A 25,934-nucleotide genomic window follows, 5' to 3' on the forward strand; every position below is an offset into this window, starting at 1 on the left:
TGCCCATCAGCATCAGCAGAGGGTCTGAACAGACACTTTGCTAAAGAAGAAATGCAGATGGCCAACAGGCACATGAAAAAGATGCTCCACAACGCTAATCATCAGAGAAATGCAAATTTAAACCACAATGAGCTATTACCTCACACCAGTTAGAATGGCCAACATCCAAAAGACAAACAACAACAAATGTTGGCGAGGATGTGGAAAAAGGGGAACCCTCCTACACTGCTGGTGGGAATGTAAGCTAATTCAACCATTATGGAAAGCAATATGGAGGTTCCTCAAAAAACTCAAAATAGAAATACTATTTGACCCGGGAATTCCACTCCTAGGAATTTACCCAAAGAATATAATTTATCAGATTCAAAATGACATATGTACCCCTATGTTTATTGCAGCACTATTTACAATAGTTAAGATATGGAAGAAGATTAAGTGTTCATCACTAAATGAATGGATAAAGAAGATGTGGTACATATACACAATGGAATACTATTCAGCCATAAGAAGAAAACAAATCCTATCATTTGCAACAACATGGAAGGAGGTAGAGGGTATTATGCTCAGTGAAATAAGCCAGGTGAAGAAAGACAAGTACCAAACAACTTCCCTCATTTATGGAGTATAACAATGAAGCAAAACTGAAGGAACAAAACAACAACAGACTCACAGACTACAAGAAGGGACTAGCGGTTACCAAAGGGGAGGGGGAGGGGGAGGGCAGGTGGGGAGGGAGGGAGAAGGGGATTCAGGGGTATTATGATTGGCACACATGGTGTAGGGGGATCAGGGGGAAGACAGTATAGCACAGAGAAGGCAAATAGTGACTGTGGCATCTCACTACACTGATGGGCAGTGACTCCAATGGGGTATGGGGGGGACACGATAACAGGGATGAATGTAGTAACCACATTGTTTTTAATGTGAAAGCTTCGTTAGAGTGTATATCAATAATACCTTAATAAAAAAAATTTTGTATATATGTATACCCTATGAAATCAATTCCAATATTTAATGCAATGCTTGCACACATGTATAAGAATGCTCACAGCAATATTATTTGTAGTGGCCCCAAGCAGGTCTAAAACTGGTAGCCTTTGAAAAGCCTACTTGCAAGGTTGGGACACTGGCTGGTGTCTAGGAACTTGGCCAATATATATATATACACATTGACATAATCTTTTATATCTTTGTAGGAAACTGATATAAAACTTTCTCTAATCAAGAAGATGGAAGCACATCAAAAGTCGATCGGTGGATAAATAAAATGTATTAATATTCCATTTTAATTATTATTCACTCATAAAAAAGTAGAAAATTCTGACATGCTATAACATGGATAAACCTTAAGGGCATTACATTAAGTGAAATAAGTTAACCACAAAAAGACAAATACTGTATGATTACACTAATATGAGGTACCTAGAGAGTAGTCTAGTAGAATGGTGTTTGATGGGAGCTAAGGGGAGGAGGGATAGGGAATTGTTTAACGGCAAGAGTTTCATTTTTGCAAGAGGAAAAGAGCTCTGGAGGCTGATAGTGGTGATTGTTGCACAATAATAAAACATACTTAATACCACTGAATTGTATTTATTTATATGTGTTACATATATGAGTAATCACCATATCAGAAATTAAGATTGAGAATTTGAAAAATATTCATTATTTACTGATTTCAAAATTATATTTTCCCCAAAAATGCAGTAATAAGAATGACACTGGTGCTACAGTTTTGCAAATCTTTAATACCCAGCTTAATATAAGACAGCTCAATTCTCCTACCAGCTTCAGCATTTAATGCCTTGTGACAGCCTATTATCATACAGATGTTAGAAATTCCACTGTACACTCATGAAGAGTAAGAGTGAAAGGCAATTCATATCTTTGTATTCTTATGAAAATAATTGTGACCTCCTGGACTTCAAGGGCTTGGGGTAATTCCACAGGTCCTTGATTTTACTTTGAGAACTACAACATTAAGAGTTAATACTGTGATTCATCTTTATAACATCTAAAGGCTAACAAGCAGGAGCAAGTGGTGATTTTACAGCAGGTAAATCTTGAAGAATTCTATTTAAAACATTGGGAACTGGCATTACTCCCTTATATGCACTAAGCCAAACCCCACCCAGCTGTCAATTTCAGAAAATCACTCCCTTATACCACATGCTCACCACACTCACTATAGAAAGAAAAATTATGCACATTCAAATGCTCTGCCCCTGAGCTGTAACCATCAAAAGAAAAATTATGTGTGCCTTGATAATTCTAACAAAACTGTATTTGCATGCTAAAGAATGTAATCCCTTTTGGTATTATTTATTGAGACCGTGAAATTTATCATTTCACAAATTATTTTGAAAATTAAATTCACTACTTTTCTCTCTGATTTGGAAACAATGCACCATACACTGAATATATTAAGTAACAAAACCTTGCATTAACTTTGTTGAATCTCAGGGGCACGTTGAAACTCAGTTTTAAGACCAGTTCAAAGCTGCTTATTGGAATCAACACCAAAAGAAACACTACAGTAACCATTAGATGTGTTTTTTTGTTAAACATTGTTATCCACAACTGAAATCCGTAATTCAATATTTTTATACAAGTATATATTAACTAATCTCCTCTATAGATTTTTCCAAGTTGCCACAGGTTTTGGAATGAGCAGAAATGTGTACAAATATTTGCTGGCTTCAGTTCTGAGTCACATACATAGGTAGCTGTTGACAGTGACACTGTACTTACCACCAGCGCTAGAACGAGAGTCCGCACCTTCTCCCCAATCTCAGGTGAGATGTCATTGCCAAACTGTTGCAAAGTGGTGAGGAAGCGTTTCAACTTGCTGAGCTGCCGAGCACCACAAGTGGCTGGTAATTGTTGATTTGTTAGTGCAGATGATGTGGAAGAAGCAGGACCATTGCTGAATCTCTGTGGTGGTGATGGGGCACCATTCAGGGTAGGAGGAGAATGATTGATGCCATTGCTTACTAAAAGAAAGCCCAACAAAAGACTCAAGTTTAAGTACAAAACTCAAGGATCTTTGTTAATTTCTTCTTGTTCATATAGTCCTTCATTTATTCACTTGAATTTTGTAAAGCATATTAGAAGAGTACACAAGACACTGTTTCTGCCCTCAACAAGACTGCTACATAGTGAGACAGACTGTCAAGTAAAAAAGGTAACAGAGTAACACAGAAATGTTGAACCAGAATAGTACAGAGTGCTACAAGAGCACAGAGAAGGGACATCTAGCTCTACAGATGCCACGGAGAGGGGAAGGTAGTTTTAAGACTTCCTGCAATAGGTACGGCATGAGATGAATCTGGATGACTGGACACCCACTCATGCTCATCTTTGACGTCTTATCTCCTTCCTAACCTTAAGGTCCCAAAGAAGTTAAGCAGTCAACTAGAATGAAGCATATGAACAAGAAAACAGAACTGTGTTAATGTGAGAAATGTTTTTTCTAAGCTATAGGTTTAATGACCTATTCCTGCAGTAAGGTATAAATCTCTTTGACCATTTTGAATATTTATGCCCCATCAGCATCAGTTTTTCTCTGCCTTGACAGTGTTTGATTAATACTGCCATAGGATATTCTCATTCTATATTTCTGTTCAAATTATAATATGTGACAAATTAACAGTTTTCCTATTTTTCCATCATTCTTAGTTTTAATATGGAACACAACCCAAGAGTTAAGTTCTTCGTGGTATTAAGTAAAAATCTCCTTCTTTACTGAGCAGAGAAATAAAGTTATCTAGTACCTAGGTGTCAATAGATTTCCACTTAATCATACTCAGGTTTGAAAATCTAAGGTTAAAATTGTCTAAAAACAAAAAAATAATTTAGAGTCAAATTATTCAATCATATGAAAAAAATCTTCCATTTCCCTTCTTCCTTCAAACTTTAATCAGTTGACTACCACTGTTCCTACTTTTCGGGAGCCCTGCTGTAGCTCAGTTGGTAGAACATGGGACTCTTAACCACTGTTCCTACTTTTCAATTAACTTACTCAAATTTTACTTGACAACCTCTTCTTCATACTATATAGCTCAGATATCACCTGTATTAAGAAGCATTCTTTGATACATTGCTGCTTCACAGTAATCTCTAGTAGATTTAATAACTCTTCACTGTGCTGTTGTGATATACTGTCCATTATGTTGTCAAATTATACTTATTTCTTTGTATATTTGCACTGCCTTAATAGACTGTGCACTTATTGATGAACACAGTCTCATACATCTGTGTATACTATAAATAGCTACATTTTATAAACTGTGTACACTGTATACTGGCTTTTTGTTCATTAGCTAAAAAGTGAAACTGTTCAGGAAGATGCTGCAGAATGATTCACTGCATAAAAGACTAATAGGTTAAGTAAAAGAGGGTGAATTTTCTTCCGTGTCTTCCATTAAAAGAGATCACTAGAGTTACTGGAAAAGAATGCTCAACATTCAACCTCAGTGATCCATAAAATCAGTTGTAACAATCCACGATTTCTTGTGTTCACATTAAAAGTCAAATGCCATTATAGAATTTGGCCTCTTTTGAACCAACCCACTAAAATAATACTGCCAACCTGATGATTAGACAGGCTTTTTCAGTATCTTCAGTTAAATATACGATCACATTTTCTGAAATAGAACATATCTGCCCTCAAGTAAGTCACATGCATAGGTAAAAAAGGCTGAATTTACATATACATCTCTCTATTGTCTGTATCTTGAAATCTGAATGACAGCTTGAGCTTAAATCTGTTTCACTTTCAGACAGCACCTGTATCTAAGGACGTGTAATTTTGAGATAGAAAACAGAATTTAAAGAAGAGGATATCAAACTTCATTTCATTCACTCTGATCATTATAGCTGCCACTCTTACACAATTTCAAATGTTTTGGGAAACAGACTTTTTATTTAAGCTGTACCTCTTACATTCTCTTATCTTGCCTTCTAATACAATAAACACATAAAACATAGATGTTTGAGCAAAGATAGAGTGTAAGCTTATGTAATGGTGTTTAAGTAAGAAAATGTACACGGCACCTAGCACAGTGCCCTGACACACTGTAGGTACTCTGCAAGTGACCAGGTGTCTTCTGCTATTTATGAATTAAAACAACTGTGAAAGAATCAACATGAACAGGGAATAGCATGGGCATGGAGAGGCAGGAGAAGAACTCAAATTAAAAATGTGTGTGTGCGTGTGTAAGTCTACATTTAAATTGTGGTGTTTTTTTTGTTGTTGCTTTAGTGTATCCGTAGGACCGAAACTGCTGAGTTACAGAGTTTGTAGAAATTCAGCCATAGCAGATATTGCCAATTTTCTCAAACAAATGTATGAATCTTCAAGACACTTCACACATGCTCACAAAAACCTGATATTCTCATTTTGAACATTCTTGTGGGTGTATATGGTATTACATTGGATTTTAGTTTGCATTTCCTTGGTAACTAGTAAGACTGACCAACTTACTGTATATTTATTGGCTAATATAATTCTTACAGACTAAACTGTTCTCTACAAATTTATATGTTCAAATTTTAACCCCCAGTACAGAATGTGACTATATTTGGAGACAGGGCCTTCACAAGGGGGGTCCCTAATCCAATATGACTGTCGTCCTTATAAGCAGCAGCAGGGACAATGGATGGACAATGGATGGATGTGCAGAGATAAGGACATGGGAGAATACGGCGAGAAGGTGGCTGCCTTCAAGCTAAGGAGAGGACTCAGATGAAACCAAATCTGCTGACACCTTAATCTTGAACTTCTATCCTTCACAATTGTGAGAAAATAAACTTCTGTTGTTCAAGTCACCTACCCAGTCTGTGGCATTTTGTTACAGCAACCCAAGCAAACTAATACAATAATCATTCTCTTTTGTAAAGAGCCTTACAATGACAGTTCTGGAACACTATTACAAGTACTAAGTAATTTTATGACACTTTCATGCCTATTAATCAATATATTAATTTAAATTCATCATTTTAGAGCTGAAGAAATTAAAATAACTACTTACCAGCCAGGCTATGAAAAAAAAAATTTAGACCACTAAATTTCCAAATGCCTAAATTAGCTATGTACTATCCCAGAAGGCAACATATTTGGTTATTTCTTACTTGTATAAATTCTATATATCTGATATATGTATATAGATCTTAATAACCATTTTGAAAATACTGAATAGTATATGCAGAAGGTTTAAGGAAGTCAGTCACTTAGATACAAATGTCACCCTCTCTGAACCACAAAAACAAGTAATAAAGAGGTCTCACATGCTGTAGGAGTAAATGACACTGGCCTAGGTCCTCCGGGATTTATTGGTGGGAGGGGTGGCATGGTGGGGGGTGAAGATCTTGACTGTATTTTTACTTCCACAGGCGATCCAGGCATTGCTGGCACCCTTTTCTCTGGACCAACTGTAGACAATAAAAAGAATGAAGGTCAGTTTTCTGTAAGATAATAAAACTGGTGACAATCTGAAATACCAACATATTTTCCTAGAGGACTAAAAAGTTAAGAAGATGCTTAAGTTAATAAGCTGAATGGTGGCCCCTAAAAAGATGATCTACAGTAGTCTTCCCTTTGTGATTTCACTTTCCTTAGTTTCAGTCAACCCACAGTCAGCCATGTCCAAGCAGATGATCCTCCTTCTGACCAGAAGCAGTGGCCTAACATTACGTTACAACGCCTACACCATTCACCTCATTTCACCTCATCATGTAGGTATTTTATCATCTCATGTTATTATACAAAGAAGGATAAGGACAATACAATAAGATATTTTGAAAGAGACTACATTCATGTAATTACAGGATTCATGTAATTATCCGATTATTACTGGTTATTGTTAATTTATTACTGTGCCTAATTTATAAACTAAAGTTTATAGGTATGCATGTGTAAGAAAAAACAGTGTACATAATAGTGTTCAGTACTATTTGAAGTTTCATGAAGCTGCTGGTGGTCTTGGAATGTACCCCACATACACACACATAAAGGGGAACTACTGAACCTCTTAATTCCTTGAACTGTGAATGTTTTATTTGGAAAAAGGGCCTGTGAAGATGTAGTTAAGGATCTTGAGGAGATCATCCTGGATTATGAATGATGCCCTTCTAAGAAGAGCAGAAAAAGCACATACACAGAGGAGACTACATAAAAACAGATGTAGCTACGCAGAGGCTGCAATGTGACAATGGAGGCAGAGACGGGAGTGATGCATCTACAAGGCAAGGAATGCCAAGGACTGTCAGCAACCACCAGAAACTAGGAGAGAGTTATGGAATAGATTCTTCCACTGAGGTCCCAAGAGGGAATCAACCCTGCTGATACCCTGATCTTGTACTTCTGGCCTGAACTGTGAGGGAATATTGCTGTCTTAAGCCACCTACTTTGTGGTACTTTGTTATGGCAATTCTAGGAGACTAAAACAAGGTAGCAAGGTCAATGGCTGACATGATCTGAAAGTTAACAGTGAGGACAGTGGCTCAGAAAGAAAGAAACCAGATTATAAATTCATTTTATCACGACTGCATTCTTTTTCTCTTCATAAAATGAATCAAACTAGTAGGAGAAAAAAGCTAATGTGGAACTATGTACATCAGTAGGTGTCAACTGCATGGAACGGGAACAGAATCATTATCGGTTGTACATAAATTACTATGAATGATTAAGTACTAAATTTTTATATTCATCTATTCTAAGTAGGAAAAACAGGGTGGATTCAACATCTCTGACATCAATATGTAAATGTCTTTTATAATGTACAGTGCCCAAACAGACAAAAAGTGTAACTGATTCTAAACTAAGCAGAGGCTACTTCACCCATGGGGACAAAGCAGCTTTCATAAGCAGCTGTTTCCTAATACCAGACAGCAACAAATTCCAGAAAGAGAAATGTGATAGATTAAACTTAATGATGTTAGAATGAGGTCTAAGCTAATATGAGTAAGACTTGATACTGAGGAGTAGTATTTTAATGTCTTCAAAAGGTTATTTTTCCCCATTACAGGGAAATTGTTATATACTTAGGAAACAATAGGGCCAGAGGTACCATAACCACCATTAAATTGAGCTATGATGTTCTCAGTAATTCCGAGCTTTTCACCTAAGTACCACGTTTAACCCTCCAATAAATGCTAAATTCAATTTAAAGTACAAGAATGGATACCAAAGGTTCAAATGAGAATGTTAAATAACAGATTTCTTTCTGTGAGATCATAGCTGTCAACACAATACACACAAGAGCATTTATGACACTGGCAATAAAGCACATCTTCTCGTATTTGTGGGCACCTTCTAATAAGGGGAATATCCCCAAATACTATTTTTATGCTTCAGTTTGCAGTGGCTGCATTTGGGGAAGAGATATAATGAATACATAAAGTCAATCAAGGAAGCAATGCCCTCAATTTACAAATCCCCTGACAAATATGTGCAGCTCTCTGAGAGCCATGTGGGCAACACTCTGCCAGCCCTTCGCATTGCTCTGTCCAGGACATTTTCTTTGTGAAACTGATGGTCTTCCTGTCTGATTAGTGAACTAATGAGCTGCTGCGTTTGCCTTTTTCTTCTTTACAGTGTTTTCTCATTGCCCTTCAGAGAACAGTTGACACATTTCCAGCTCTTCCATCTGGGGCCCAGATTTCTGGAGGGTGGGGGAAGAAGGGAAGGAAGGAACTGACAGTTGTCTCACACTGTTATGTGTTGTGTATGGTGTGCAACAACCTAGAGGGAGCCTTTCTTCAGACCACCTGCCTTTAAGGCAAGGGCGCCAAGGCCTGAGGAGGGGTTAGCAGAGAGATGTGTTTTAACATTGAGCACTTGGCAGAATGAAACACTCAAGAGCAGCCCAAATGCAGAACACCAACTCATATCCCAACTATTAAATATTGGGCAAAACCTAGTCCCCAGAGTACTTTTTACAGATTAAAACTACCCATCTCTTATTCATGTTACTACTCATAAATCTGCAACACCTAGCGTTATCCTCATGTTTCAGTTAACACTGCCTAGTAGGAAAAGCATAGCTGTGGAGACTGAGTGTGAATCTTCATTCTGTTACAACCTACATAATTTTATCAAATCATTTCACCTTTCTGGGCCTCATTTTCAACATATGTAAAATAAGAGATAATAAGACCTACCTGGAAGGAAATATTTAAGGACTGGAGAAAATGCACTTGTGATAGGTTAGAGAAGGGACTCAGTAAATAGTAATTATTAGAAAATAGGAAGTCTAGTACTGAATTCTGAATTTACTACCTAATCAGCCATGTGACCATAAAACAACAATTAACCTATCTAACCTCAGAGATATTGCATGGAATGACTCAAGAATGAACAGTTGCAAAAACATCAAGTACAAGATGCATTCTTGTTGGTGCCTGTGTGGCATGAATGCATTTCATGGTGTGAGAGATCTAACCGAGTGGTTTATAACCTGACAAATTCAGCAGCTGCTCAGATAGTGGATAAGGGTTACACTACAAAGAAGACATTTACACAGCTTGGTGGCTGTGACATCCTTTATGTCATTAGTGTTAGAGTGACTTCATTTCTAAATTTTTATGAAACTGATGTTCATTCTTTATAGCTAGACTCTTTCAAAGAATCAACCGTATCTTGAACTCTTTTCAGTTTCAGAGAACTTTAGATAAGTTCAAGGAGCAGAAATTCCTTTCTTTCAAGTGTGATTTGAGCCCATAAACACCAGTGCTCAGAATACCAGAGACAAAGTCTTCAGTCCTAGAAAATCAAAGTAACCGTCAGTTTTGTCATAAAGATTCAACTCGATCCTACACACAGATTCTATGATTCAGAGTAACTGATAATTTAGTCACTATGAGTTTGGCCTTAGTTATTATCTTGACTATCTGGATATATATATCAATTAAAAAACAAAACTCAATAATACCCATTCTCCTTAAAGTTTTCCAAAAAATAGAAGAGGAGGGAATACTCCCAAACTCATTCTATGAAGCCAACATCACCCTAATACCAAAACCAGGCAAAGACCCCACCAAAGAAGAAAATTACAGACCAATATCCCCGATGAATGTAGATGCAAAAATACTTAACAAAATATTAGCAAACCGAATTCAAAAATATATCAAAAGGATCATACACCATGACCAAGTGGGATTCATCCCACGGATGCAAGGATGGTACAACATTCAAAAATCCATCAACATCATCCACCACATTAACAAAAAGAAGGACAAAAACCACATGATCATCTCCATAGATGTTGAAAAAGCATTCGATGAAATTCAACATCCATTTATGTTAAAAACTCTCAACAAAATGGGCATAGAGGGCAAGTACCTCAATATAATAAAGGCCATATATGATAAATTCACAGCTAATATCATACTGAACAGCGAGAGGCTGAAAGCTTTTCCTTTGAGATCGGGAACAGGACAGGGATGCCCACTCTTCCCACTATTATTCAACATAGTAGTAGAGGTCCTAGCCACGGCAATTAGACAAAACAAAGAAATACAAGGAACCCAGATTGGTAAAGAAGAACTCAAACTATCACTATTTGCAGATGACATGATATTGTACGTAAAAAATGCTAAAGACTCCACTCCAAAACTACTAGAACTGATATCGGAATACAGCAAAGTTGCAGGATACAAAATTAACACACAGAAATCTGTGGCTTTCCTATACACTAACAATGAACCAATAGAAAGATAAATCAGGAAAACAATTCCATTCACCATTGCATCAAAAAGAATAAAATACCTAGGAATAAACCTAACCAAAGAAGTGAAAGACCTATACCCTGAAAACTACAAGACACTCTTAAGAGAAATTAAAGGGGACACTAACAAATGGAAACTCATCCCATGCTCTTGGCTAGGAAGAATTAATATCGTCAAAATGGCCATCCTGCCCAAAGCAATATACAGATTTGATGCAATCCCTATCAAATTACCAACAGCATTCTTCAACGAACTGGAACAAATAGTTCAAAAATTCATATGGAAACACCAAAGACCCCGAATAGCCAAAACAATCCTGAGAAAGAAGAATAAAGTGGGGGGGATCTCACTCCCCAACTTCAAGCTCTACTACAAAGCCACAGTAATCAAGACAATTTGGTACTGGCACAAGAACAGAGCCACAGACCAGTGGAACAGAATAGAGACTCCAGACATTAACTCAAACATATATGGTCAATTAATATATGATAAAGGAGCCATGGACATACAATGGGGAAATGACAGTCTCTTCAACAGTTGGTGCTGGCAAAACTGGACAGCTACATGTAAGAGAATGAAACTGGATCACTGTCTAACCCCATACACAAAAGTAAATTCGAAATGGATCAAAGACCTGAATGTAAGTCATGAAACCATAAAACTAGTAAAAAACATAGGCAAAAATCTCTTGGACATAAACATGAATGACTTCTTCATGAACATATCTCCCCAGGCAAGGGAAGAAACAAAAGCAAAAGTGAACAGGTGGGACTATATCAAGCTGAAAAGCTTCTGTACAGCAAAGGACACCATCAATAGAACGAAAAGGTATCCTACAGTATGGGAGAATATAATCATAAAAGACAGATCCAATGAAGGGTTGACATCCAATATATATAAAGAGCTCACACACCTCAACAAACCAAAAACAAATAATCCAATTAAAAAATGGGCAGAGGAGCTGAATAGACAGTTCTCTAAAGAAGAAATTCAGATGGCCAACAGACACATGAAAAGATGCTCCACATCGCTTGTCATCAGAGAAATGCAAATTAAAACTACAATGAGATATCACCTCACACCAGCAAGGAACACTATCATCCAAAAGACAAACAACAACAAATGTTGGCGAGGTTGTGGAGAAAGGGGAACCCTCCTATACTGCTGGTGGGAATGTAAATTAGTTCAACCATTGTGGAAAGCAGTATGGACATTCCTCAAAATGCTCAAAATAGACTTGCCATTTGACCCAGGAATTCCACTCCTAGGAATTTACTCTAAGAATGCAGCACTCCAGTTTGAAAAAGTCAGATGCACCCCTATGTTTATTGCAGCACTATTCACAATAGCCAAGAATTGGAAGCAACCTAAGTGTCCATCAGTAGAGGAATGGATAAAGAAGATGTGGTACATATACACAATGGAATATTATTCAGCCATAAGAAAAAAACAAATCCTACCATTTGCAACAACATGGATGGAGCTAGACGGTATTATGCTCAGTGAAATAAGCCAAACAGAGAAAGACAAATACCAAATGATTTCACTCATCTGGGGAGTATAAGAACAAAGGAAAAACTGTAGGAACAAAACAGCAGAAGAATCACAGAACTCAAGAATGGATTAACAGGTACCAAAGGGAAAGGGACTGGGGAGAATGGGTGGGTAGGGAGGGATAAGGAGGGGGAGTAGAAAGGGGGCATTATGATTAGCATGCATAATGTTGGGGGTGGGAGAAAGGGGACGGCTGTGCAACACAGAGAAGACACGTAGTGATTCTACAACATTTTGCTATTCTGATGGACAATGACTGTAATGGGGTTTGTGGGGGGGAACTTGGTGTAGGGGAGAGCCTAGTAAACATAATATTCTTCATGTAATTATAGATTAATGATAACAAAAAAAAAGAGAGAAAGAAAAGGGGAATTACTCCCTGATAGGATAAAACTAACTGCAAATCAACGATTAATGCATGCTTTACATATCCTTAATTTTAATATTTTAAAGGGTGTCAGATGATCAGCTATGGAAGTACATTTTTCTGATAATATTCCTTTCTCTTAAAAAAAGAAAAACAGTTCCTGTACAGTCATCTTCAATAGGTTCTTCACAATGGTATAAAGGTCATATCAAAGTGTGGGCAAAGGATTTGTTTGTGTTTATACAGAGGACCAAAGCCTAATTTGGCTACCCAGAAAACGAATTAAGATACGATATGAAGAAGAACTTCCAACATCAACATCCTCTGGAAGAGTCATTTCAGAAGATGATCATCAAAAAACTTCAACAAAGATTCTGGCGCTGTTGCAGTTGTAGCTGCATTCATCCCACCGGTTCCTGGACTTGTCATTGGAATGAAGAAGGAGATATCTAAGCTAGCCTGTGCATACAGTAAAACAACAAATTTGACTGGCTCTATACTGTCAGAACTCAACCAAGAATTAGGAGAAGTGCAAGTTGCAGTGCTCCAAAATCATGTGACTATAGACTATCTACTGTTAAAAGAACACATGGGATGTGAACAGTTCCCAGGAATGTGTTGTTTTAATTTGTCTGATTTTTCTCAAACTATTCAAATTCAGTTAGACAATATCCATCATATCATTGATAAGTTTTCACAAATGCCTAGGGTACCTAACTGGTTTTCTTGGTTTCACTGGATATGGCTGGTAATTGTAGGTCTGCTTTTGTTACGCAGCTGTATTCTTATTATGTTAATGTGTGTACTCAATTTAGTTAGTAGTTTGTTAAAACCTATACATGCTTATGTTACTCCAAAAGAAGATATGTCAAAGAAATAATCAATCTTCCCATGTTTTCTTCCATCTGCTACTTCTATAGCTTTCCTTCTCCCTTCCTAATTACAACCCTTTAGTAGAATTCATGCCTCATATCGAAAATGACCAAGTATCATAATTCTTCCAAGTGGTAAAGATACCTCAAGACAAATGCTGGGCATAGAAGCCACAGGGCATAAATCTGCAAAGAAGTAAAAAGCTAACCTTTTCAAAGAATATTGCTTCTCTCTCACTTACCAACTTTACATTTTCCTGTATGGCCCCGGAAGATGACTGGTTAGCCAGAGACGGGTAAGATTCCTCAAGGGAGGAACAACCTAAGACAGGCACAGTCGCAGGGGGGCCAACAGGTGAGAAATTGGGGACCAAAAGAGGTGAGGCTTAGAACCTCACCCCCCGTTTTGAGAGAAATCTTCTGCATCCATGGATGTTTTGTTGCCCTTGTCTAGCTAGGATTAATACTTAGTCTATAGGCCCAGACCTGATCATCTACATTTGCCCTCTTACAGCACTAAATTATGTTTTCTACCTTTATCTTGCATCTACCTACCACTTCAGCATTTTATTTAAAAAATAATAATAATAATAAGGGAGAAATGTGGGATTCACACATAAATCAAGTATAAAAATCAAACAAATAATCATATCTGACTTGATTGTTTATAGTTCATGATCAAAACTGAAAGTTTCTGTGATATGACTGCCCTTGCACTGTTCACCATGTAAGAACTTATTCACTATGTAAGAACTTGTTCACCATGTAAGAACTTGTTTGTTCTGCTTCAGAAGATTGAAGACTGTTGAGAATTAGGCTTGGGGTTGATTAATGATTGTGCATTGAGTCCCCTATACGAATATTATTGTTGTTAACAACCATTTGATCAATAAATATGAGAGATGCCCTCTCAAAAAAATTTTAAAAATACAATAAAAAAATAAAATAAATAAAATAAAACTCAAACATACAACCACAGAATTCTTAAGATCACCTGATGTTTCAACACCTAACCATGTAAAGTGAAACAACTTGAGGTAAAGAAGTGAAAAAAGAAAAGTGTGTCTGAACAATGATCTGACTTCTCCATTATGTGGTAGGCTGTGGATACCATGAAAACAAAACTAACAATCATTAAACACAAACATCCTAGACAAATGCCACTTGAAAAGAATCCTATATGATAAATGCTCATAAATGAGACCATTTTACAAAAATTACTTTGAAGCTGACAAAGGAACAATAAGTACAAGAGGTATAAATAAAAATACATGAGATAAGAAAAATACAATTATATGAGAGGCAAGGTTACCCAGAAATTTTAAGAAAAATTCCCAGGGCTGCAAGGAGGAAGCATGTTCAGATTAAAGAAGGTGAGCTTAATATGAAAGATGCTATTCTATCACTTACTGGTTGTATGACAATGGTTTTCCTCATCCCTGGGGACAGCACTTACCACACAGGATTATAGTGAGGGGTACCATAATATATATAATAATGGCCAGTACACAATAAACATTCTTCCATGTTTACTTGAATCAGATTAAAAATCTATTAGAATTAATCATTTTATTTGGCCACTGAGATGTTTACCTATGCTGAGCTTTGGCTAGAAGACATGATTAAGTGCTCCTGATTATCTTCACTGAGAAAAATAAGCTGAATATAGGTCTTTCAAATGTGTAGGAGAGGAATACTGATCATTCCAAACAGGCTACCCTAGGGGTTATATCTGTTTCTTAAAATAAATCAGACTCCTAAGAAACAACTGGGAAGTTTTAAAGAGTATTTTATCTTTGGCGACAGAAGAAATGTTTTTCTTGTTTATGTGTATAAGCACACATTCATATGGTTCAAAAATCAGTATGATGTAAGAAGAAATACTCCTTGCTCCTGTCCCTATGTACCCCATCCCATAGGTAACCATCTTTCTTAACTTGTTTGTGTACTCTTCCATTCTTTCTGTGATACAAATGAGCAAATACATAAATTCTTATCCCACTCCATTTATATAAGGGTAGAATAATTACATTAAACCCAGTGTCCCCAATAATGGCCTCTCTGTAGCCACATCTTTTGCAATGCTGAATTTGGCCAGGCACTCTGATTTGCTTTGGCCAATCTAATGTGATAGAAGTGACAGACTGCCAGTTCTGAGCCTCTCTTGGAACCCTGACTCTGCCATGAAAGCAAATCCAGACTAGGTTACTGGAGGATGAGACTGCATTGAACAGAGACAAGCTGCACTGGCTAAGGCCAGCTGATCCTCAAACATGTGAGAGCCTAACCTAATGAATCTGATCAACAGCTGGCTGACTGCAGACATACTGAGTGAGTAAGCACAACCAAGAACAGAAAAACTGCCTGCCTTACAGACTCATAAGCAAAAAAATTAAAAAAAACAAAACACTCAGTTTTAGGCCATCACTTTTAGCATGGCTTGTTATACAGCAATAAACCAATACGTAACAGATCCATACCACATATAAACCATACTGCTCCTTGGTTTTCTGTTGTTCTGTTTTATTTTTTAATTGCACAATGTCATTAAATTCTTAATTCCATCTTTTTTTGTTAACAGATGCATGATATTCTATTGTGTGGATGTAACATAGATTATTTAAACAATCCCCTACTGATGAATAATTGGATTGTTTCCAACCATTTGTAACTGCATCGTGAAGCTTTCCAGATCCCATGTCTCTGCCTTGTATTTGCCAGGCTTTGGGAAAGAGATAAAAGAAGATAGGACCTGAGTTATAGGAAAAATAGATACATTAAAATGCAAACAAAGTAGTACTAAGAAAACAAAGTAATCAATCAATATCATATACCACATAAACAAAAAGGATAAAAACCACATGATCATCTCAATAGATGCTGAAAAAGCATTTGACAAAATTCAACATGCATTCAATGATAAAAACCCTCAACTAAAGGGTAGAGAGGGTATATACCTCTCAATATCACAAAGGCCATATACAACAAACCCACAACTAACATCATACTTAATAGCAAAAAGCTGAAAGCTTCTCCTCTAAGATCAGGAACAAGACAAGGATGTCCATTCCCACCATTTTTATTCAACATAATAGTACTGGAAGTCCTAGCCATGGCAATCAGACAAAACAGAGACAAAAGGCACCCAAATTGGTAAGGAAGAAGTTAAAATGTCACTATTTGTAGATGACATATTATACATAGAAAACCCTAAAGACTCCACCAAAAACTACTAGAACTACTAATAGCTGAATTCAGCAAAGTTGCAGGACACAAAATTAATACACAGAAAGCTGTCACATTCCTATACACTAACAACAAACTAGCAGAAAGAGAAATCAGGAAAACAACTCCATTTACAATTGCATCAAAAAGAATAAAACACCTAGGAATAAACCTAACCAAGCAGATAAAAGACCTGTACTCTGAAAAGTGTAAGATACTCATGAGACTAACAAATTAGACAACAATGGAAATCTATCCTGTGCTCATGGATAGGAAGAATTAATATTGTCAAAATGGCCATCTTGCCCAAAGCAATTTATAGATTCAGTGCAATCCCTATCAAAATACCAACAGCATTTTTCAATCAACTACAACAAACAGTTCTAACATTCATATGGAACCATAAAAGACACTGAATAGCCAAAGCAATCCTGAGAAAGAAGAACCAAACTGGAGGGATTACAATCTCTGACCTCATCTACTACAAAGCTACAATAAAAAAAAAAATAGTTTGGTACTGGCACAAGAACAGACCCATAGATCAATGTAACAGAACAGAGAGCCCAGATATAAACCCACACATATATGATCAATTAATATATGATAAAGGAGCCATGAATATACAAGGGAGAAAAGACAGCCTCTCCAATAACTGGTATTGGGAAAACTGGACAGCTACATATGAGAATGAAATTGTATTGTCAAACTCCACACACAAAAGTAAGCTTGAAATGGATCAAAGACCCGAATATAAGACACGCAACAATAAAACTCTTAGAAGAAAACAGACAAAAATCTCTTGAACATATGTATGAGCACTTTTTTCCTGGACACATCTCCTCAAGCAAGGGAAACAAAATCAAAAAAGAACAAATGGGACTACATCAAACTAAATAGCTTCTGTACAGCAAAGAACACCATCAGCAAAAGAAAAAGGCATCCTACAGTATGAGAGAATATATTCACCAACAACTCATCTGATAAGGGGTTAAGATCTAAAATACATAATGAACTCATACACCTCAACACCCAAAAAATAAGTAACTCGATTAAAAAAGGGTGGAGGACCTGAACAGACATTTCTCCAAAGATGAACTACAAATGGCCAGTAGGCATATGAAAAGATGCTCCACATCACTAATCATCAGGGAAATGCAAATTAAAACGACAGTGAGATACCACCTCACCTATCAGAATGGCCACTATCCAACAGACAAGAAATAACAAATGTTGGTGAGGATGCAGAGAAATGGGAACCCTCCTACAATGTTGGTAGGAATGTATATTGGTACAACTGCTGTGGGAAGCAGTATAGGAACACTAAAAATAGAAATACCATTTGACGTAGTAATTTCACTTCTAGGAATTAACCCCCAAAATTAAGTCCCTGATTTGAAAAGATATATGCACCCTTATGTTCACTGCCGCACTATTTGCAATAGCCAAGATATGGAAGCAACCTAATGTCTATCTATAGATGAATGGATAAAGAAGATGTGGTACATATACACAATGGAATGTTATTCAACCATAAAAAGAAAAGAAGTCCTGCCATTTGCAACAACATGGATGGATCTAGAGGGTATTATACTCAGTGAAATAAGTCAGGTGGAGAAAGACAAATACCATATGACTTCATTTATCTGTGGAATATAAAAATAAAGCAAAACAGAAGGAACAAAACAGCAGTAGACTATGAGACACTGAGACATGATTAGTGATTACCAAGGGGGAGGGGGAGGAGTTGGGGCCAGTGAGGGAGCAGGGTGAGAGGGATAATGCTGACAATAATTTACAATCACAATACAAGCTGGTCATAGGGACAGTAGTACAGCATGGAGAATATAGTCAGTGATTCTATAACATTTTTGTATGTTGACAGATAGTAGCTGCACTAAAGTGGGTGAGGATTTAATAATATGGGTAACTTCTGAACCACTCTGTTGTACATCTGAAAGCAAGACTGTATATCAATAATAACTTAATTTATAAAAAAAGAAAAAGTAGAAACATTACTATGTATGAAGACCGGAGATGTCTTTACAGACCACTAAGTAGTTTACTGGGAAGACAGACTACTTAGATGGGCTTTCTAGGCAACACAAAGGGATAAAAAGCATGAAGGTTATAGTGTCCCTAAATCAGGATCAGAACCAAGGGGAAAAAATCAGGAAGAAGATTTCCTTGAACACAGTCTCTCTTTAACCATTACCAAGGATAGGTACATGTCAAAAGAGAAGCATTTCCAAAATTGACAATTTGAATCCACTAAAGATAGAGGAAAGAACATAAAAATTACTGTTGCACTTACATGCTTATAAGGCTGACTTAACTAATTATGGACATAGAATATGCTTAAGGGATGGACAGTGACTGTGAAGAGGTATGTGGAGGGGACTTGGTGAAGGGGAGAGCCTAGTAAACATAATGTTCTTCATGTAACTGTAGATTAATGATACCAAAATAAAAAATAAAAATAATTAAAAAAAGAATATGCTTAAAGGATGAGCATTTTCCATCATTGTACATCTGCCACAAACCTGACAACATACTCAACTTCCTAATATGTAGACTTCACATACAGAGACAGCCAGGAATAACTGTTCATAATGACAAATGATCATTCAACAAAAACTGAGACATAAGGACCCAAGTAAGAAATTACCAGAAAAAATTTTACAGGGGACCTTGAAGACAGAGCTCAGTTAAAACAAAATTAGTGCTTTACACCATATAGTAACACTAGGGATTGAAAGAAAAACCAAAAATTTCCATTACACATTTATAAATACATAAAGAAAATGAATTTATCAAATACATTCTGATAGCTCAGAGATCAGCAAAGGGCAAGATAGTAAATATTTTGGGCATTGTGAGCTGTATGGTCACTGCCACCACTATTCAACTCTTCTGGTTCTAGTACACTCTAGACAACAAATGGGACTGGCTGTGTTCCAATTAAACTTTATTTACAAAAACAGACAGTGGGTCAAATGACCACTGCTATGGCTCATTTAAAAACTATAAAAATTCAAATGTCTTAATTCTTAGTTTATTTCTATGCCTACAATAATCTATTTTACAGCATCCACTGAAGTGGTTCATATTAGTAACTTAAATTTCTTAAGATTGGATTTAAAGAGATGTTTACTTATTCACCTCCAAGGGAAATAACATATAAAAAATTATTTAGAAACAGAAAAAATTACTTAAAGACAGCATTATTTAAGGATAGAATATTAATAACATGAAATCAGAGCTGAAGAGTTACAAAAATAAGGCTAATTATCAGATGTTCTTCCAAAAATCAGACAGATGTAAGAGAAGAACCTCAAAGATTACTAGCATACCTGTGAAGGATCACTTGCTTTGTGATTATGTGAATTTTCTCCCTAGTCATCCCTCCTATTTCTGTCTTCTACCAAGGCCATCTGACCCAGAGATACCCAGAAAAATAAATGACTCAAAAACTCGATAATAACAAACAACCCAACTTTAAGAATGAGCAAAAAAAGATTAAGAGACAATTCGCAAAAGAATATATATATAAATGGATGGCTGATAGGGATATAAAAGGATGCTTGACATACTAGTCATCAAAGAAACACACATTATAATACATCAACAAACAGGAACACACTACTGATACATATATCCAACAACGTGGAGGAATGTCAAAAGCATCAGGCTAAGTGAAAAATGCCAGACACACAACAAGACTGTATACTGTATTATTCTACTTAGATGAAACTTCAGACAAAGAGCAGATTAATGGCTGCCTGGGACTGATGGAAAGAAACTGACTACAAAGGGGCACATCAGGAGGCATGATGAATCTTTTTGTGGTGACAGAAATATTCTTTATCTTTACTGTAATAGCACTAATACAACTATACACAATAGCTAAAACTCAAACTGTATATATAAAACTGTATACATAAAACTGTATACATGGTCTTCCCTCTATACTTAATCTGTATGTCCAAATTTCCCCAATTTATAAGGATACCAATCATATCAGATTAGGGCCCACCCTAATGACCTAATTTTAACTTAATTACTGCCTTATAGACACCTAACTCCAACTTCAGTCACCTGTACTAGGGGTTAACACGTCAACATATAAATCTTTAAGGGACATAATTCAGCCAGTAATAGTGTAGGTTGAAAGAGTTTTTAAAAAGTTAAATTAAGGATGTTGAGCAGCTTTTTCTGAACCGGATTTTAGTATTCTAAGATACCTTCATTTGAAAAAGTTTAGTACCTCCAAGGTATCCTTACTGAGGACAGTACAGTAAATAAAACAAGAGTAAATAAAAGACAGAGATCAAGGAACAATGCTGACATTTTTATCCTGAGCAACTGGAATGATGGAATTCCCATTTACTGAGAAGGGGGAATGTGAAAGGAAGATAAAGGTACAGGTAGTTCAAGACCAGGACTAAATTTGAAATGCCTAGTAGATATTCAAATTGAGATGCTGGATAAGCAGCTGGACATGAAAGTCTGGAGATGAGGCTTGGGGTGCGGAAGTGAGCTAATGAATGACTAAATATTGTCAATTGATATACAGATGCTATTTAAAGCTGAAACTGGATTTTCTTAGAGGAAGTAAGTATAAAGTAGATGTTTAAGGACTGAACTCCAGATATTTCAATTTTTGGGATCATGGAAGATGAGAAGCTGAAAAAGGAGACTGAAAATGAGCAGCCCAATGTCAAGCCATTATGCAGTACACCTTAAACTTAGAGCTGTATGTCAACTTTATTTCAATAAAACTGAATGGAAAATTTAAGGAAGAAAGAAAATGAGCAACTGGGTAAATGGGAAAAAAACAGAAGCTAGTAAAGAGTATAATCTGCTGGGCTATATGCATTGTGAATTTCAAGATTAAATATACAAATATTCATATAGGAATACATCCTCAATTTTAGGTTATTATAGGAGTTACAATTATGATTAAGAACACATGTTTTAAAACCAACCATTTTATAACTTCGGCTTTTGTCAAAACAACAGCAAGCAAGAATATAATTACAAAGGTCATAATATATTATTTGTAGCAAAGGATACAAAAGCATTTAAGAGACTGCACATGAATCTTACCCCAGAACTTAACTGGGACAAGTACAATGATTGAAGTACTGTAGGCCAGATAAAACAGTTAAAATAAAATTTTCCTTCCTCCTTCAATTTAAATCATCTCTTACCTGAAACAAAATATACAGTAAATACGAAAAAGCTTGTTTGCAGCAAAAGGTATGAAAAGGGTGGTTTAACAAACAGGCCAAATTCCAAACTAGCTGGAAATTTGTCCTTGAAGAATGAAAGGCAGGCTATTATAGAACAAAGAAGACTGGGTATGAAGTTAGAAGATGTGACTTTGAATCTCATTTGTTCTGCCAATTTAATAGGTACAGGACCTTTGACGAGTCACTCCAGAGCTTTATTTTCCTCATCTGTAACATGGAGAGAAGGGAGGTGCCGAAAGGCCAATAAAGTAACAACTAAGAAAGCTCTGTGACATTATTCAAGAATATTAGACAGCTGTTCATCAGAAATGTATTAACAATCATTATGCCACTCTGTTGAAAGTAACTAAAGGGCCTCTTCCAATGCTAATGATTTTAATATTTAAAGATATGTTGTGATTTCTTGCCAACATCAAAACCCTGTTAATAACCTTAATCCAAGTTAAAAGCAGCAGCAATACAGTTGACTTGTAATGTAAATAGGAAAAAATGAAATATGGATTGTTGCTTCCCAGCTCCAGCAAATGTTTATTTGGAATAATGTACTTATCTACTCCAACTGCACACCATCTGTTTCAAGTCTCCACCAAGTTAGTATTTCTCACATGAACAGAAATGACTTAAAATTACATTTGATTAGCATCTTGCCTTCCCATGGAGGTTACCCCTACCACAATCGAAATCTATGGAATCTCAACCTCTTAACATTGTTAACAGTATTTCATTACACAAGTAGCCAAAGTCAGGTAACTCAGAGAATTGAGACTGTCACAGAATAAGCTAACTCCAGGCTTCTTGGTCAAATAAAATTCTTTTCGTGTTCTTCTGGAGACAGGGAGAATTTTCTCATACTGCTAGTTAATGGCTTTCCTAAGATTCAAACCTAGTTCTCTTTGGTTCCATTTATTGATCTGTTACAATTTCTCTGGAACACAGAACCTTTTATAACCATACATTGGTAAATCCTGACAGGTCAACTCTCAAATGTATTTCACATCCACTGTTCTACTTCAGCTCAAGCCACTGTCATTCTCACCTGAACCACTGCAACTGCCTCCTAACTATTCTGCTTCTACTTTTGTCCCCTTCCAATCCATTCTCCATGTAGCAGCCAAAGTGCTGACTTAAAAATCTTAAACAAACAGATCTTGTCACATATCTATTTAAACTCCTTTAATGGTTTCCCATTACTCTTACAATAAAACACACACTCTACCTTGGTTTCACATATGCAGTGATCTACCTAGCAGCTCCCAAAATGTGGTCTGGGAACAACCCTCAGGGATTCTGGAGACCCTTTGGGGGGTGTTAAACTCTTACACTTGCCCACATCCTCTCTTATGAACAGTTCTATATGTTAATCAAGAGGGTGTCCTATATATCACGGTCATTCTGTGGTCATACCATCTCCATTTTCTAGAACTCCTTCCCCCTTCTTCACATACATTTAAATCTTCCCCATCACTTTTGCTGCAATTTGTTGGTCCTCTTTTCATCATCCGTCATCATGCACAAGGTACTACAAACATGCACAGTGGTTTGTAACAACTGTTAGTTGATGAACAGGATTAAGACATTAAAGATAATTATGCTATCTAGTTCTGTTGAAGCATGATGTAATAAATAGCACAAGTATAAGCAAATTATGCTTACTCTAATTCTAGGCTATGGACTGTCCCATTAATCTTAATTCATACAACTTTGCTTGATACTAGGGAGACAAAATATGAAGATAGAACTATATGAATCCATCGGTACCACTTAAAAAAAAATCACCCAAAAATATATGTACTTTTAATGCACCCCACACATATTATGAAGACAGTATAATGTTCTATAAATCATGAAGCAATTAACCATGTTAATTATAAATACAGCATCTGTTTTTAAATTGCTAGGGAATATCACAGACTAATGAAGACATCAAATCTTTTGTTCATGTAACTCCCTTCATAGACCTTCCCACCTAAAGATGTTTTATTTATCTAGATCCTACCTATCCCATATACACACAGCTGTTACTTTCAGATTGAAAATACTAAATTTTAAAAAACTGTTAACTTTCGCTTTTTTAATTATATTCTATTAAGTAAAAATATTTGTCTAATGCAAAGGCATATGTGCCCCCCCAACCTTTCAAGTACTGATAACCACCAAGTTAACTGTGACTTAAAAATTTTTTTTCTTAATCACATTACCATGCTTAGTTAACTTGGATGTATGAATATTTTTCTCTTCTGTAACGATTTTTTCTTCAAACTTTAAAAAGAGTTCGCCAATGCTAGGGCTCCATTTAGTTCTATGTCACTTAGTATCTGAAAAACTGGTTCACAGGTTTCCCCAGTCTGAAGAATGGCCAACCAGCCCATCAGTTTCCTCTCTGGGGTGGATAACCAAAAAAAAAAAAAAACAGAACTGCAGACTCAGGAGTATTAGGGACCAAAGATCAAGCTCTCTTCCAAGATAGGAACCACTGGACAACCTCTCTGACTATCTGACATCCATCTTCTGTTAGGGAACTTTGGGTACTCAGGGATTTGCTTTACTGCAGACAGTGCATGCCAATGCTGGATGACTAAGAAGCAGTTCTTGGCAATGGTCACTAACTGGTAATAGTTGTATCTTCTGGGGTTTTGCCACTGTCAAATATTTGAAGAAAACTCTTATTGTGACTAATCAAAAGACAAGTGGTTGTGACTTCTGCTGCCCACAGCCACAGAGAAGCCAAGAAAAAAATGAAAGCTCTGTATGTTTGACTCAATCTGGTTTCTAACAGTTTACTTATTAAACCCTCTTTCTGGAGAAACATGGACTTTAAAACAATAGCAACAAACTAGCTGAGGGTTTGATATTTTAACTGCTTTTTGGAAGCTGTTTGTGGGCAGGACAATGGGATTACAGACATTTTTTGACTTTATGAGCAGATGTGCTATTGAGTCATGTCAACACATATATACTGAATTCTGGTTATTCAGAGAAAACTAGTGTACCTCCATGTAAGGCAAAGATTCTCCCTATAACATTATACAACTTAGCACAAATTCACATGTGTTCTAAGTGTAGATTTTTTGCATAGGATTTCATAATATAGAGCTGCATTGCTCAATATGGTAGCCATTAAGACAAATGCATCTAATGAGCACCTGAACTGTAGCCAGTCCTAAGATGTGCTGTAAAAAAAATACCAAGTTTCAAAGATTTTGTACTAAAAAAGGAATGTAAAATACCTCAATGGTTTTTATGACTGTATGTTGAATTGACATTTTAGACATAGTAACTTAAATATATTATAGAAGTAATTACACCTGTTTCTTTTCTTATAATTAAGCTCCTAGAAAATTATATATATATATGGCCCCTATTTGTGGCTTGCATATTTCACTTGAACAGCTCTGATGTAGGAATATGATATAGTGATTAAAAAAACATGGCCTCTGAATTCAGACAGATCAGAATTCAATCTGAGAGGTTCTGCTAGTTTTCTAGCTCTTTGGTAGTGCGAATAGCTCATCCTCAGAGTCTCATTTCCTTGTTTATAACATTCAGTCAATACTGTCCAGCTGCCAGGGTTGCTGTTGACAATTAAATGAAATAAAAATAGGACCTAGCACAGACCCCATGCCATAGAAACAAATTCATCTTTTTTGTTGCAAGGGAAATCTGGACAATAATGACATCACACTGTTCCGGCTGAGCAATTAAAAGGAGAGTTTGGGTTTATTCTTCCCTGTTCAGAATGTTAGCTTAAAACAAAGAGAATTTACTTAACTGGTCATTTTATGGGCTTAAATCTTTGAAGACTGTAAGGTGTATATGTAAACAAGATGCTTTATTACAATGCATCTGGCAAAAGGGGGTATCAGATAAATATCCCCACAACAGATAAAGACTAGGGGAGGTATCCCCTCAGCCTCCTTGTGCTCTTTGCGCCTAGCTGGA

General features: G+C 36.4%; 1 protein-coding gene across 6 annotated transcripts in view; it reads right to left on the reverse strand.

Annotated features, from left to right (window-relative positions):
• Window positions 1-25,934, reverse strand: part of CBFA2T2 (CBFA2/RUNX1 partner transcriptional co-repressor 2) — a 167,611-nt gene that overhangs the window by 34,952 nt on the left and 106,725 nt on the right. For all 6 annotated transcript variants that reach the window (XM_073236711.1, XM_073236710.1, XM_073236712.1 and 3 more), the window contains 2 exons: window positions 6,286-6,429; window positions 2,749-2,990 (listed from right to left, as the gene is read on the reverse strand). In XM_073236711.1, coding sequence (XP_073092812.1) covers window positions 2,749-2,990; window positions 6,286-6,429 — 386 coding nt within the window. The remainder of the gene's footprint in view (window positions 1-2,748; window positions 2,991-6,285; window positions 6,430-25,934) is intronic.

The sequence above is a fragment of the Manis javanica genome, chromosome 5 (assembly GCF_040802235.1).
Source record: "Manis javanica isolate MJ-LG chromosome 5, MJ_LKY, whole genome shotgun sequence".
Lineage (NCBI taxonomy): Eukaryota > Metazoa > Chordata > Mammalia > Pholidota > Manidae > Manis > Manis javanica.